This window comes from Periplaneta americana, chromosome 1, assembly GCF_040183065.1.
Source record: "Periplaneta americana isolate PAMFEO1 chromosome 1, P.americana_PAMFEO1_priV1, whole genome shotgun sequence".
Taxonomy (NCBI): Eukaryota; Metazoa; Arthropoda; class Insecta; order Blattodea; family Blattidae; genus Periplaneta; species Periplaneta americana.
In genome coordinates this window covers 135,289,959-135,303,902 of record NC_091117.1, presented here as the reverse complement: position 1 = coordinate 135,303,902, position 13,944 = coordinate 135,289,959, and the positions used below count along the sequence as shown (strand labels likewise).

Sequence of the window (13,944 nt, the reverse complement as noted above, 5' to 3'; positions counted from 1 at the left end):
GGACAAAATTCCGGCACACCGGCGACGCTGGTATAACCTCTGCAGTTGCGAGCGTCCTTAAATAAACGATAATTTATTTTTTACATACATTAAGGAGGCGAACGATCATCTCTTACACCGGGTTGTTATTCGCCAGGTGGAATGGTACATTGGATGATTGGGATATGCGCAGTGGGAGACTTACAAATAAATAGTGTGAATTTTCAGTAACAAGTATAATTAACAAATAATGTATAACAATTACATGAATGATAGAATGAAAGTAATATGAAGTTAAGTGAAGGGAAAGATATTGCTAGTTAATCTCAATAACCATTAAACCAATCACTGAATCGTTGAGACTTTAACTAAACTGGGGCAATGTACCTACAAGTCATGATACAATCTGATAAACCAATTCCCAATAACAAGTTGTTGACCTATTAAGCGTTTGCCCATTGGAACATTCTCTCAATATATATATATATATTGCCAACAACATATAAACTTTAACATGAATGCCCAGTCAGTATGCTAACTCATAACACATGCCCCATTACATTACAGTTACCATGAAATGGAACAAGCAAATTCAACGTACACATTGACTCAGTATTTCACAAAGAATTAACCCAATACAAACTGTCACGCGACTGATCAATATACAGATAACTAATTAAACATATGTCTCACATAAACTCTGCACATAGTACTGATAATGATCTCTGTACCTTACAATCAAATAATTCCCAAAAGAGAGAGAGATATATATACGATAGATAATATGCAACCGACGATAGTTTCGAAATACGAATACTCGTTTGAATAGCAACAGAAATCAATTCACTCGGATTCCTGAATACCAGAGTGTAGAAACTAATGATAACCAATATGGAGTAGCAAGTACTAGAATAATTACGAAAGCCATACTATTCTAGTTTTGTGGGCATAGTTGCGCCCCGTTCCCATCAGGTAGAGAAAAGGGGATGGCATAGTTGCGCCCCGATGAAATAGGTAGAGAAAAAGACACTACGGAAACTCAAGCCTCGTAATATACCAACCTTATTGATTTCTTATGCGATTTAATATTCATTATCGATACCGTTACAATGAACACCATGAAGTTGGCAGTACTTTATTAACTGACATATTCAAATGAGTGAGCCGTTGGAATATGGGGCCTTAGCAATCTTGACATTTTATTAGTGATATTCACACCGTCTGTTGCGTATAGTGAGGTTAATTTAAAATGAATGTTAAGTTTAGTGAAAAGGGTAAAGAGTTAATAATTCACAATGATTCTAAGTTTCGATTTGCGAAACCCTGTACCATAGGGTTAAGACATCGGTGTACAAAAAAAAATGCAGTTCATTTATTGTGTGTGATCGATAAAAAAAGTGTTATTTTAAATAGCAAAATTGGTCATATGCTACCTGATTTCAGTGCAGCTACCACTCTAATAATTTTAAGTAATTTATTTATTTTATAACACTCACTTTCTTGTGTACTATGCCCATCGGGGCGCAACTATGCTATGTTCATTCTGCTACCTGACTTCTTCGGGGCGCAAATATGCCATGTCCATTCCGCTACCTGATTTCTTCGGGGCGCAACTATGCCATGTCCATTCTGCTACCTGATTTCTTCGGGGCGCAAATATGCCATGTCCATTCTGCTACCTGATTTCTTCGGGGCGCAACTATGCCATACCGGTTTTAACGACGCTACGTTAACTACGAGTTTATCCAGAGCCGGTGAAATTCGCTACAACGAATTGGTGAGCTGAGTCAGAGGTTTACCTGATATGCGCCAGTTGAGGTAAATCCAACCAGTTTATTAGCCCAGGTGGGATTCGAATCCATGGTCAAGTCCACCGAGACACCACGTGTCGAGATCTTAATCTATGCTGATAATCCAGTGATAGAGGTCTATTAATACTGATAAAAGTACAATACACATTTTGTTTGTCACCATATTTATGTACCAGCATCTGTTATCTGGCAGTATACAGTACTTCACTTGACGACATAATATGGTAGAACAATTGGTTTTATACAGTACATCTGAAATCTGATTAGTGTAATATGTTACTAGTCAGCGATGTATGCAATGGAGGGGAAAAGCAACTAGCCATCGTAAAACCCATCATCTCCTGGCTTAGTTGTCTCATGAGGGATTTTTTTATTGGTGTCAAGTGTGAGATTCATACCTGTCTTCGGGCAGCTGACTAAAACAACATATTTTCGTCTATGAGTGTACGAAAATCCTTTAATGCCGTAGATTTAATACAAAATATACTCAACAACATTAAATTTGTTTTTCATCACAGCTATTTATTTCTAAACAAAATCTTAAACATATCACACATAATAAATATATAAAATGAAACTAATAATAATAATAATAATAATAATAATAATAATAATAATAATAATAATAATAATAATAACAACAACAACAACAACAAAGCCGAGCAATTCCATTACCAACGATGACTTTGAAACTGTTTTCGCAGCTATTTGGATGCTGCCTAAGAATTGGGTATATGGAGACTGGCCTCGTTCCGGTGAGATCGACATCATGGAATCCAAAGGTAACGCCAACTACTACGACGGCAACGGAGTGAGCCAGGGCGTTGATACTATGGGCTCGACGCTACACTGGGGTCCAGATGCATCTCACAACGGTTACGCGAAAACCCACTGGGGAAAGTGAGTCCGATGTGTAGACCTAATTACTGTATTCTTTACTTTTGGTTCTTCGTAATCAAGAGTATAAACATACTAGTTCTTTTTCGTCTGGCTTGATAGACTGAGAAAGACTTAAAAGACAATGCAATTATCATACTCTTGATGGAATAATGATAATGGAATGAAAATGAGAACTAGAACCAAAGTAGGAAGAAAGAAAATACCTCATAGTTATTTTGTCCACCAGAAATCTCCCCCGGTATCTTGATAAATACAACAATCTTAGAGTCAGTTTTGGTTGCTGCAAAATTTCAGAAGAATGATGTTACATTATTATTTCTCGATATAAGTAAAGCGTCTGATATTGTGGGTTACAAACACCTCCAGAACACCTTGATAGCATTGGAATTGCCTTTCAAATTATCATGTAATACTAGAGCTGCAGAGAGATATTTTGAAGTCCACATATAAAAATGTAGGGTTTATGAGCCCACGGTTTCTTACTATTTATAGAAATATCATCTCACTTCCATTAAAGTTGTAGGACTAATAGCTAGTTGGAGATAGGTACGTAATGTCTCGCATCTTTGTCAAATTCTGCAAGCAGTTTTCGCTAAACATTGACTTCATTCGTGGCGTTTCCCTTCCTGCTATCATAAAATTGCTTCTCATTTTGCAATATATCTTTACTTTGTGTCTTAAGGAGAAGAAAATTTGTTTTAACGTTTAATCTGTTTGTTTAATTTGTTTATTTTTTATCTTTCCTGTTCTTAATTTGAGTTTTTGGTCATTGTGACCTTTCTTGTTCTATTTCACTTTTCTGTTCTGTATATTATGCTTTATGTAATGAGACAGTCACGCAGTTCAGAAAGCTGAAAGTTTTCCTTCCTTAATATTTGCGGTCTCAGTGTTGAATATTTGTTCACTATGAGATTTATAGGACACAAGAATCTTAAGGCACGAATATTCCTTATGTTTGCGTGTAAATTGAACTTGACAACAGAATAAGTATGATGAACACCATCATAGCATGATTACGTTTATGTTGTGCCAATACTGTACAGTATGTGTGAGAAAGTATTTTCCTTTATTTGAGACATTTGACATAGTATTATTAAAAATTTACTTTAATTTCTGTTAGTTACATTTTCACTATCGCTTAGCCTCTTTACAGTGCCGTTCGAAAAGTGATATGGGCAGGTAACGGCCCGCTTAGCTGTGATTGAGTCACCTAAGGACAGTAATATTTCGTCCCTTATACATCACTACATAATAGACGTAATTTATTGGCTTATCTTGTAATAAGTGTAAGAAATGTCGATCATCATCTCTAATGCTTATTTCACAACATTTGAAAGATTCTAGGTACACGCTGGATTTAGTTTCTAAAGACATAATTTAAATTTAAGCATATGGTCCGTTTCTTTCTATTTATAAACGATTGTTGTCATATAAGCCTTTACTTTTAAGAATTTCGTCGTTTTTCAAGCTGATGTCTTGGATACAATTTACGTTGAGCTAACATTTTTAACGATTTCGTGGGACACTGTTTTTCTTCAATTGGAACACGATTTCTATGTCTCCTTTATTTTAAAATGACAAGTAAACCTTCACCTGAGGTAAAAAATAATGTAAATAAAACGAATATTATTGGAATCAGTATAATAAAATATAAGTAATCTTCAAATTTCGCCAGTAGCCTGCAATTAACAAGTGCGATATACAGCGCAAAACACGAGGTTTTAAGCAGTAAGAAAACATACCTTCAACCAGTGATTAATGCATAAGAAAGAAAATGACGATGCGGTCATGATGTTTCTTATTGCATCGTATTTCCAGAATATGTGTTTGTTTTTATCCAGGAACTTATGTCGCACATAAGTGATACCTAATGAAAAAAATGTTGGAAACACAAATTGTCAGTACACCATCCGCACTTTAAGCTGATTTTGCACAGGTCGTATATAATCCTTGTACATTTCGGATACAGTACTGAAGTACTTCGTAGTGTTTTGTAAACGTTTTTCACTCTTGGATGCCAATCCAGCTAACACCCAACCATACCGATGTGCCAGTTGGAATCAGCAAAATAAAATAGAAACTACTGGTAGATAAGCGTCTGTAGTTTCAGTATATTGTTGCGTTGTTGTATTATATCAGATGAATCGTCAAAATATAGCCCTACATTATGGGAAATTTATCGAATCATATACTTCTACATTCGAAAAAAATACCTCTCCAAATGTTGCAGCTCATAAGTCGTATTTGGGGTTAGCATATGATTTTTACCATTAGCTTTCCAAGACCTTAGTGCTCTTGTTCTGTCATTTGTTTAATTGTATTTTCGTCGCAGTGGATACCATACGAGTCCAACAGCAGAAGATTGCGTGTTGCAGAGTTAGGAAGGAATATTTTTGTAAGAATTTTATCCATTTTTTTTGGTCATTTTTCCCGACGAGGTCCATTTTACTACAAGGGATGACAAACTGGAAAGTGCGCTCCGCAACTCTTGCACTTATACCTTTTGGTTCTTAAAGAATCAGTAGTAACTTTGGCATCAGTTTTCCAGCTTTAGAAATCATCTGCATTATAATGTAGGAATGTATAGTTGCTGCTTTGGATTGCACGGCATCATACACTTCACTGGTTCACTTGACGTTCTAATGTTCTGCCGAAAAGCTTTTCCTTATGGAATCTACATTCATCTGCATTAAACACATGAACATCATTGTACGTGTCCATAAGGGACGTGTACTCACGTCTGAAGTTTGGATTAATTGTTCAAGAGCTGTCCTTTTGTGTACCTGACGCTTTGTTTCATATGATATTTTTCGGGTGATAATCTTATAATGATTTTTAAAGCGATGTAACCAGAAAGGAATTGCGTTGTAGTATTTTTTATCTATTCCTAATAAATCGCGAGCAATTCTTATTATGTTACTTTCTTTCACAATTTAATTTGATAACCGACGGAGACAAAATTCCTCAAATGTTCTTCGGTTGACTTATTTAATTTTATTCATAACATCGTTTTGTTGTTCGACAGTTTTGCTTCATTTTGTAGAGTTGACTTTCGTGTGTTAGCCATGTGGATTTATGTTTCATACTGTTCCATGACCTGATTAAGCTTTTTCTTTTTGTTGATCGGTGATCCAATACACTATTATCTTACATTTTTCTTCAAAGTCAATGACTCGGGATGTTTTGGACTGGGACGGAGCGTATAGAGAACCGGAATTTTGCGAAATACTTGATTCCTCTTTTGAGGTAGTATTTTTTTTGCAGTCTCACATTCTCATACATGAGACTTATCATCATCATCATCATCATCATCATGTTCATTTTCATCAGTGTCTAGAATATGTCTTTCTTCAACTGCTTCCGATCATAATTCTTTAATAAGTAGTATACAGTATATCACCAGCAATTTCAAGTTCCTTCCGCGACATTTCACAGTCTGTCTCCTTATAACCCTATTCTTTTAGTTTATCCAGAATTCTAACCACTGGTTTCATCTTCTTCAGCTCACTGTACAGCTGTCAAAAGAAAAAGTGGCCGCTCTCCTGGAACAAAGTTCTTTTCGGGTATCTTCGCTATAATTCGGAGACAGGCGATGTTACATGTTGTTGGACCACGTTGCCTGATATCTACAGTTATAATTGAAGATTCTCTCTGTGATTCGATAGCGTAATTGTAGCGTTCAGGCCTCATATTCATGAGGTCCTGCGTTCGACTACAACCTCGTGCTTTTTATGTTCTTTTTTGTTATGTTTTTGAGAGAGACAAACTATACATAATGGCTCCTTTCTCTTTTACGATTATTTTGGTAATTAACATCAGGTTCATTAATATATTATGCCATGACTTTATCATTATCATTATGATATTGTGGCTGCAAATGGAAAGAAAAAAGATTTTATTCTCAATAAAAATATATTTCGTGGCATAAACAAAACAAATTTACTGGCGTCGGCCTTAAAACATTCAAACAATTAAGCGTTCAAAAAACAAAACAAAAAGCCACAATTCAATATTTAGTCTATCTTCCTCTTATCTCGATCACCTTGCAGTCGAGTGGGCATGGAATCGACTAGTCTTTGCAAATAGCGACTGTTCTTAGACACGATATTCCAGGCATTCTGAACATACCCACATACATAAGTGTTCTGTCCATGGGCAGGTCTTTCATTGCAAACACAGCAATTTCCAATCTTTCCTATTTTCTGCCTTCCTCTTAGTCTCCGCATATGATCCACATATCCTAATGTCTTCTATTATTCTTTTCAACCAGAGACCCAACCAATTCCTTTTTCTCTTTCTAATCAGTTTCAGCATCATTCTTTCTTCACTCACTTTTTCAAACACAATTTTATTTCTTATTCTGTCTATCCACTTCACACGCACCGTTTTTCACCACATCCACATTTCAAATGCTTCAATTCGTTTCTCTTCATTTCGTCGTAATGTCCATGTTCCTTCCCCATACAGTGCCACACTCCACACAAAGCACTTCACTAGTCTCTTCTTTAGTTCTTTTTCCAGAGGTCCGCAGAATATCCTTCTTATTCTATTAAAAGCTTCCTTTGTTCATGTTTGCAGTTTTTCTTGGGAAGGATACGCCTAAATGCGGTAACATCCCGTTGCTTTCCGCACACCACTATCTCTTTCGCATCTTATTAAATTCCAGGGGACCCAAGCATGGAGATGAGGAGAGTGGATTTGACTAATTGGGCCCTCCGGACTTCACCGAAAGTCACGGCAAGGGTTAAATATTAATTCTATCAGGATGTTTGACCCGATCAGAGACCGGGAAATCTCAATTAGCCTTTGCCCCCGGCATCCTGGACTAGCTTCTACGAATCATCAGAAAATCTTAGAGTGTGATTGGGCCAATTTTTCCGAAAATGTTTCCACACTTTTGCCCTCGTAGCTCAGCGGACGAACGTCGAAATTTAGATGTCAACGTCTCAGGTTCAATTCCTCGTTACTCCTTTTCATTTTATTGTGGTTCAAGATAGTATAATATAATAATACAAAAAGAAAAACTAATACCAGTATTATGCAACTGGATTTTTCCAAACCTAATATTAAATGTATGTTATTTATATCGCTAAAGAACGATTACAATATAAATAACTAGAATATTATTTATACAGTATCACTAAAGAACGATAACAGAATATAAATGATAAATATCGGTTTGTTTAATTAATATAAGATATTATATAATACTTATTTAATTATCTAAATAAAATAACCTATTTTACAAAGAAGGATGGTTATTTGTGTTATAATAATTACTTACATAAAATACAGATTATTTATATTGCGAAAGAACAATAACAATATAAATAACTTGAATATTATTTTATAATGCTAATGAAGGAAAACAGAATATAAATGATAACTTGAATATTATCTATATCGCTAAAGAACGATAACAATATAAAAAACGTGAATATTATTCATATCGGAATTTCACAGATTTATTACAGATATATTTAAGAAATTGTAGAAGAATAGTAATTAATAACAGTGTCCTATTTATTCTTCTTGGAGCCAAATTTGTAACTTTTAAAAGTGTGGTTACTATGTTGAAGTGTATGTGTTGTAACGGATGCTTGATTTGTTATGTATGTGAGTCAGTTATGGGATGCTTGATGTCGTCGCAATGTCGTAATTATAGTTTGATTGTGTTTGTATGACTATTGTGTAGGTATTAATTTATGATGTATGGTACGGAAGGCTGCGTATTTGTGTTATAGAAGTGTTACGTATGTGTGTTGTTAATGTTTTTGTATGTTTCAAATTGATACCTGATATTTATTTTGCAATCGCAATGCCTAATTTATGGATTGTTTATGTTTTGTTTACGTCGCGTAAGCTAATTTAATTTTCTTTTCTATTTCTCTTTATGATTATCTTTTTTGTGTATGAAACTATAGCCCTAACATACATATGTAAAATAGGGCTAACCACCATTGGAGATACAATAATAAAAATTGTTATTCATATCGTTATAAAACGATAACAGAATACAAATGATGACTTGAATTTTATTCATATCTCTAAAGAACGATAACAAAATATAAATAACGTGATATCCATAAAGAACGATAACTGAATATAACTGATAATTTGAATAGCATTTACATCGCTAAAGAACGATTAAAAAATAAAATGAAAACTTGAAGAAGGCCCGAACCCACAACCTTTGAATCACTAAACAAGCACTCTACCGCTGGCCTACGAGGCGCAGACATGGAACACTTTCATAGTTCGGGAACTGCTTGTACAAGCACATGCATCGTGTAACATCGCCGCGACCCGAAGTGGACTTTGAAAATATTCGCTGTTCACGAGTGCGGCCACTTTTTTTTTTGACAGCTGTACATAACATTACACAAACTGCAAGATAGGCTACAACTGACAGCGCGTCTAGAGAAGCACTGTCTTCACTCTCGCGTCTAGTGTTGCTATCTGGTATACGTGTTTGCAATCTAGCCTAAGTACCTCATGTCAACTTGCATCTTGATTGGTCACGAACTCTGGTGTTCACTGCGTTCGAATTGTAAAACTTACGTATTTTGCATTGGTTTTATTGCTTAATCGAACGGTAATAAAAGCATTTGTTTTGTTTCTTATCCCACCTGAAGGTTTACTTGTGAGTCGATTTCTTATTACATTTCTCATTACATTTTGAATTGCTGAAACAGATGGTTGTTGAATGCCAAGATATTTCTGTGGTAATATTACCGGTACTCTATTGTACGATTTCTTTGTAATACAGGTCTACGTGTCATAAATGACAATTTTCAGTTTTAGTGCATTACGACGAACTAAACTGATCTGCACTGAATGAAAGTCAGCTTTAGACTAATACTGTAACCTCGACGTTCCTTCAGTCTGTGTTAACTGTCCATACTACACAACTACCTTCCCACTTTCCATCCAGGGGAAATAAATGTACACACTATTTCCTCGGCTGTCACGTTCGATCTATAATAATAAAAGGCCGATGGCATTTGCCGTCTGGACCAAACCTGTTTCTTAGGGAATGCTCTGTACAATATAAATGATTCTGAAACACAAGAAATCAAACAAAACTATAGACCTAATTTTAAATTTTGATGTATTGCTGCTCCTGCTCTATTGCTACCATCATTACAGATTTATTCTTAGCTATAGTTCAAATGGAACAGAGTTCGATTTCAGCAGAGAAGCGGAATTGTATACTTGGATAATTTATTTCCTTACGCGGTTGCATTTCGCCTTGCTTCAATTAGAATAAACTAGAGTTTTCATACTTACAGCTGATTCGTAATTTACAGAAGACTGAGGACGGTGCGATCGAAAAAAAAAAGAATAATACTCAACTTGAAAGGAGATTATGACGTTGTTGATTGTGATGATCGTCATGAGGATAGCAGCCTAGTAATTTTAATATATCTTTCAAATTTATTAGGCTAATTGTAATAGTAGACCTAACATTTCATTCAATATACCATTAAACAATTCTGATTTTACATTTTCATGAATAACATACATTATTCCCAAATACTGATTAAATTCTTTGGTGGGTTGCATTCTCTACAAAACGTAGCGCGGTGCTTCATAGTTCATCACAGGCATAAGAATGCTCACCGTGGTAGTAGAGATATTTGATGAAGTAATTCTGCTTTTCCATTCTCGTTTCACCACCTACTATCATGACATTGTTTACGAACTGCCTCGGCAGATAAAAATAGACGTTACATAAATAATCACTATTACTATACGCAAATTCATCTTGTAAATGTTCCATAAACTCAATTTATTTAATTAAGCAATTATTTAGAATGCGTAGCAAAGGACATGGTGGTGAAATATTTTCAAACATAACGTTCGTTGCATGGCACTTGTAAAATTTGCAACAGGAGACAGAGATTTTCAACAACTCCTAGTTACTAGATATTCAGATCTAATCACTCATGTTAAAATTTATTATTCCATAAACACAACTTTCACAATTTAAGAAACTATTTCTTGACTTAAATAATGTAATTGTTTTTCAGGAGTCTACAAGGTACAGGCAAAGACTTCGCGGATGATTTCCATCTGTTTGGAATGGAGTGGCATGACAATCACCTTAACTTCTCTGTAGACAATCAACAAATTGGAATTGTTTGGGCACCTCAAAATGGATTTTGGTATTATGGAGGATTCGAAAATAATCCAGGTGGCACTAATATTTGGCAAAATGGAAACTGGATGGCTCCATTTGATCAGACGGTAAGATACTGTACTTTTTTGTACATTATTCTAAACATCACATGATATGTTATGTTTTTTTACCTCCTTCAATATGTATTTATTTACGTAGAACTATGCTGTTCAAACAAAATGACAAGATGTACAAGACAATGTCACGAAGACAACACACGCTCTTCATTTTAACTTTTACGAATTTCGTAATAACTTAGTTGTCCGTCGCTAGCATGTGACCGTGAAATGAGTTGGTCCGTGTTCAAATCCTGGTTGGGGCAAGTTATCTGGTTGAGGTTTTTGCGAGATTTTCTCTCATCTCATTGCGAGCAAATGCTGGACAACTTTCGGCGCTGGAACATGGAATTATTTCACTGGTATTATCAACTGCATTTCACTCGAATGCTAGATAACCATCACAGTTGAGAAAGCTTCGTAAAATAAACCAATTGAAAGACTACTTAGTTCCTTTATCATATTGTGAAGAAAATCCAAATGTATTGCAAAACATACACCATTAACTACATCGTAATAATAATAGCATTGCGCTATAGTTTTCTAATTTAGACACAAAGTATAACATGTAAATTTTATCAATTTTATCACTTTAATTATTTATTTTTATAATAAGTTGTATTTTAATAATGTAACATGAGTTATATGTATCCACAGCCACATCCAGAATTCTAAAAATTTATATTTCTCGAAATCAAATTCAAAATTGAACTGCATATCAATAATCTTCAATTACATAAAACTCATGAAATCAACTTTGTCATGCACATTACTATGTATGGTCTAATGGATTAAGTTTAGATTTCGTCCTTTTAAAATATCTGATGATGCCGAAAAGGCGAAAACGTTAATATCCAGTTGAGATGTCATAGCAAATACCAAATTTGCAAAATATAGATAAATCATATTGATTAAACATTTTAAAATAAACTTATCAAAATGAATGTGTAGTTTGTATGGCGTTAGTCAATTGTTTCCCTCTATTCTTTCCAGCTTCGTTATGAAATTTAAGGATCAAATTCAGTCTGAAATGAAAACTTAGTTTTTTAAAACCAGGATAATAAATGATGTGCCGAATACAGAATTGAGAGTTAACCGAGATAATGGTAGTCCTGGAGGTTTAGAAATCTGAGATAACAAAAAAAGTTACTGACGTTGTTGAATACGGTCCTTAGTATTTTGTGGGTAGCATTCTCTTTCTCATTCACAGAGAGACTTAAGTTTGTCCCGTCCTTCACAAGTTCAGATTCGAGTTGTGACATATGAGATATCATAGTTCTCACCCTCAAGATCAGACAGAATTTTCATTTTAATTTTTGGTATTTTGAAAATTATTAAACTGCATAAATATTATTCGCATCTAGTTAGTGAGAACTGGAATTTATCTGTTTCGTATTAAGATTTACGCAAGTATCTATAGACCTATAGGTAGAACTTACATACCTAATTGTGAGGTGTTACTTTTTGCAGTTCAGTTTTGTAATAAACGTAGCCGTTGGAGGTAACTTCTTTCCCGAAGGACTGGGTAATCGGCCGTGGAGCTGGGACGGGCATCCTCAGAGAGATTTCTGGGAACGTCGCAGCGAATGGCTGCCCACTTGGCATGAAGAAGGCGCTGCTTTGAAGATCGACTACATCCGAGTGTACAAATGATGCAAATGTTTTAGAAATACAGATGTAGGCTATTTGTCATGTAGAAGTGCTCGAAAATACGAAAATAAAGATAATTATAATTCACACTTTCACAAGTCTAAATTCAATCATACACCCTTAAAGCGATCTAATGCACAAATCTACTTTTCCCGGACAGCAAGATATACATGCACGCGCGCGCACACACACACACACACACACACACACACACACACACACACACACACACACACACACACACACACACACACACACACACACACACACACACACACACACACACACAGAGCCACCGGCGTGGCTCAGTCGGTTAAGGCACTTGCCTGCCGGTCTGAAGTTGCGTTCGGGCGCGGGTTCGATCCCCGCTTGGGCTGATTACCTGGTTGGGTTTTTGTTCCGAAGTTTTCCCCAACCGTAATGTGAATGCAAGGTAATCTATGGCGAATCCTCGGCCTCATCTCGCCAAATATCATCTCGCTATCACCAATCTCATCGACGCTACATGACCTAGTTGTTGATACAGCGTTGTTAAATAACCAAATAAAATAAAAAATAAAAAATTCACACATACATACATACTGCCCGTGTCTCACGTCCTGAACCGAGAGCTCCCTAGTGCTTATAACCACGTCTCTTAGGTCTGCTCGGACCGCCACGGCAGCTGCAGCGTGCGGCACGGTACCATATTACATGTACTGAAAACATTATCCTATGCCATTACAGGAGTTTTTACTGTTTATAATACTGGAGACTCTAATCGTGGTTACCACTATCGCTATTATCTCTGATGGCGATTTCTAAAATGTATGTACACACTATGCCACTCTTCGTTCAGTCTGAACAACTGCTGAATTACCTTAGAGCAGCCTTTCTCAAAGTATGTTCCGGGGTTCCGTGAGCCCTATATGATTTAAAATTTTATTTTATACTTTTTTACTTGGTTATTTAACAACATTGTACCAACTACTAGGTTATTTTGCATCGATGGGATTGATGATAGCGAAATGGTATTTGGCGAGATGAGGTCAGGGATTCGCCAAAGATTACATAACATTCGCCTTACGGTTGGGGAGAACCTCCGGAAAAATTCAACCAGGTAATCAGCCTAAGCGGGAATCGAACCCGCGCCCGAGCGCAACTCTGGTTCGATAGGCATGCCCCTTAGCCGACTGGGCTGCTCCGGTAGCTATTTTATACTTAATGGATACTATAAAAATATATAAATGTTAAGAAAATATGAATCAATAATAACATGAAACCACCGATAATAATAATAATAATAATAATAATAATAATAATAATAATAATAATCATCATCATCATCATAATAATATAATATTCCAATAATATGCGTAATAACAAT

At 35.6% G+C, this 13,944-nt stretch overlaps 1 protein-coding gene across 3 annotated transcripts in view; it reads left to right on the top strand.

Moving 5' to 3' along the window:
• Positions 1-12,667, top strand: part of LOC138701126 (beta-1,3-glucan-binding protein-like) — a 32,147-nt gene extending 19,480 nt beyond the window's left edge. For all 3 annotated transcript variants that reach the window (XM_069827734.1, XM_069827725.1, XM_069827743.1), the window contains exons 5-7: positions 2,495-2,690; positions 10,724-10,940; positions 12,399-12,667. In XM_069827734.1, coding sequence (XP_069683835.1) covers positions 2,495-2,690; positions 10,724-10,940; positions 12,399-12,581 — 596 coding nt within the window. In that variant the 3' untranslated portion in view covers positions 12,582-12,667. The remainder of the gene's footprint in view (positions 1-2,494; positions 2,691-10,723; positions 10,941-12,398) is intronic.
• Positions 12,668-13,944: the final 1,277 nt, after the last annotated feature.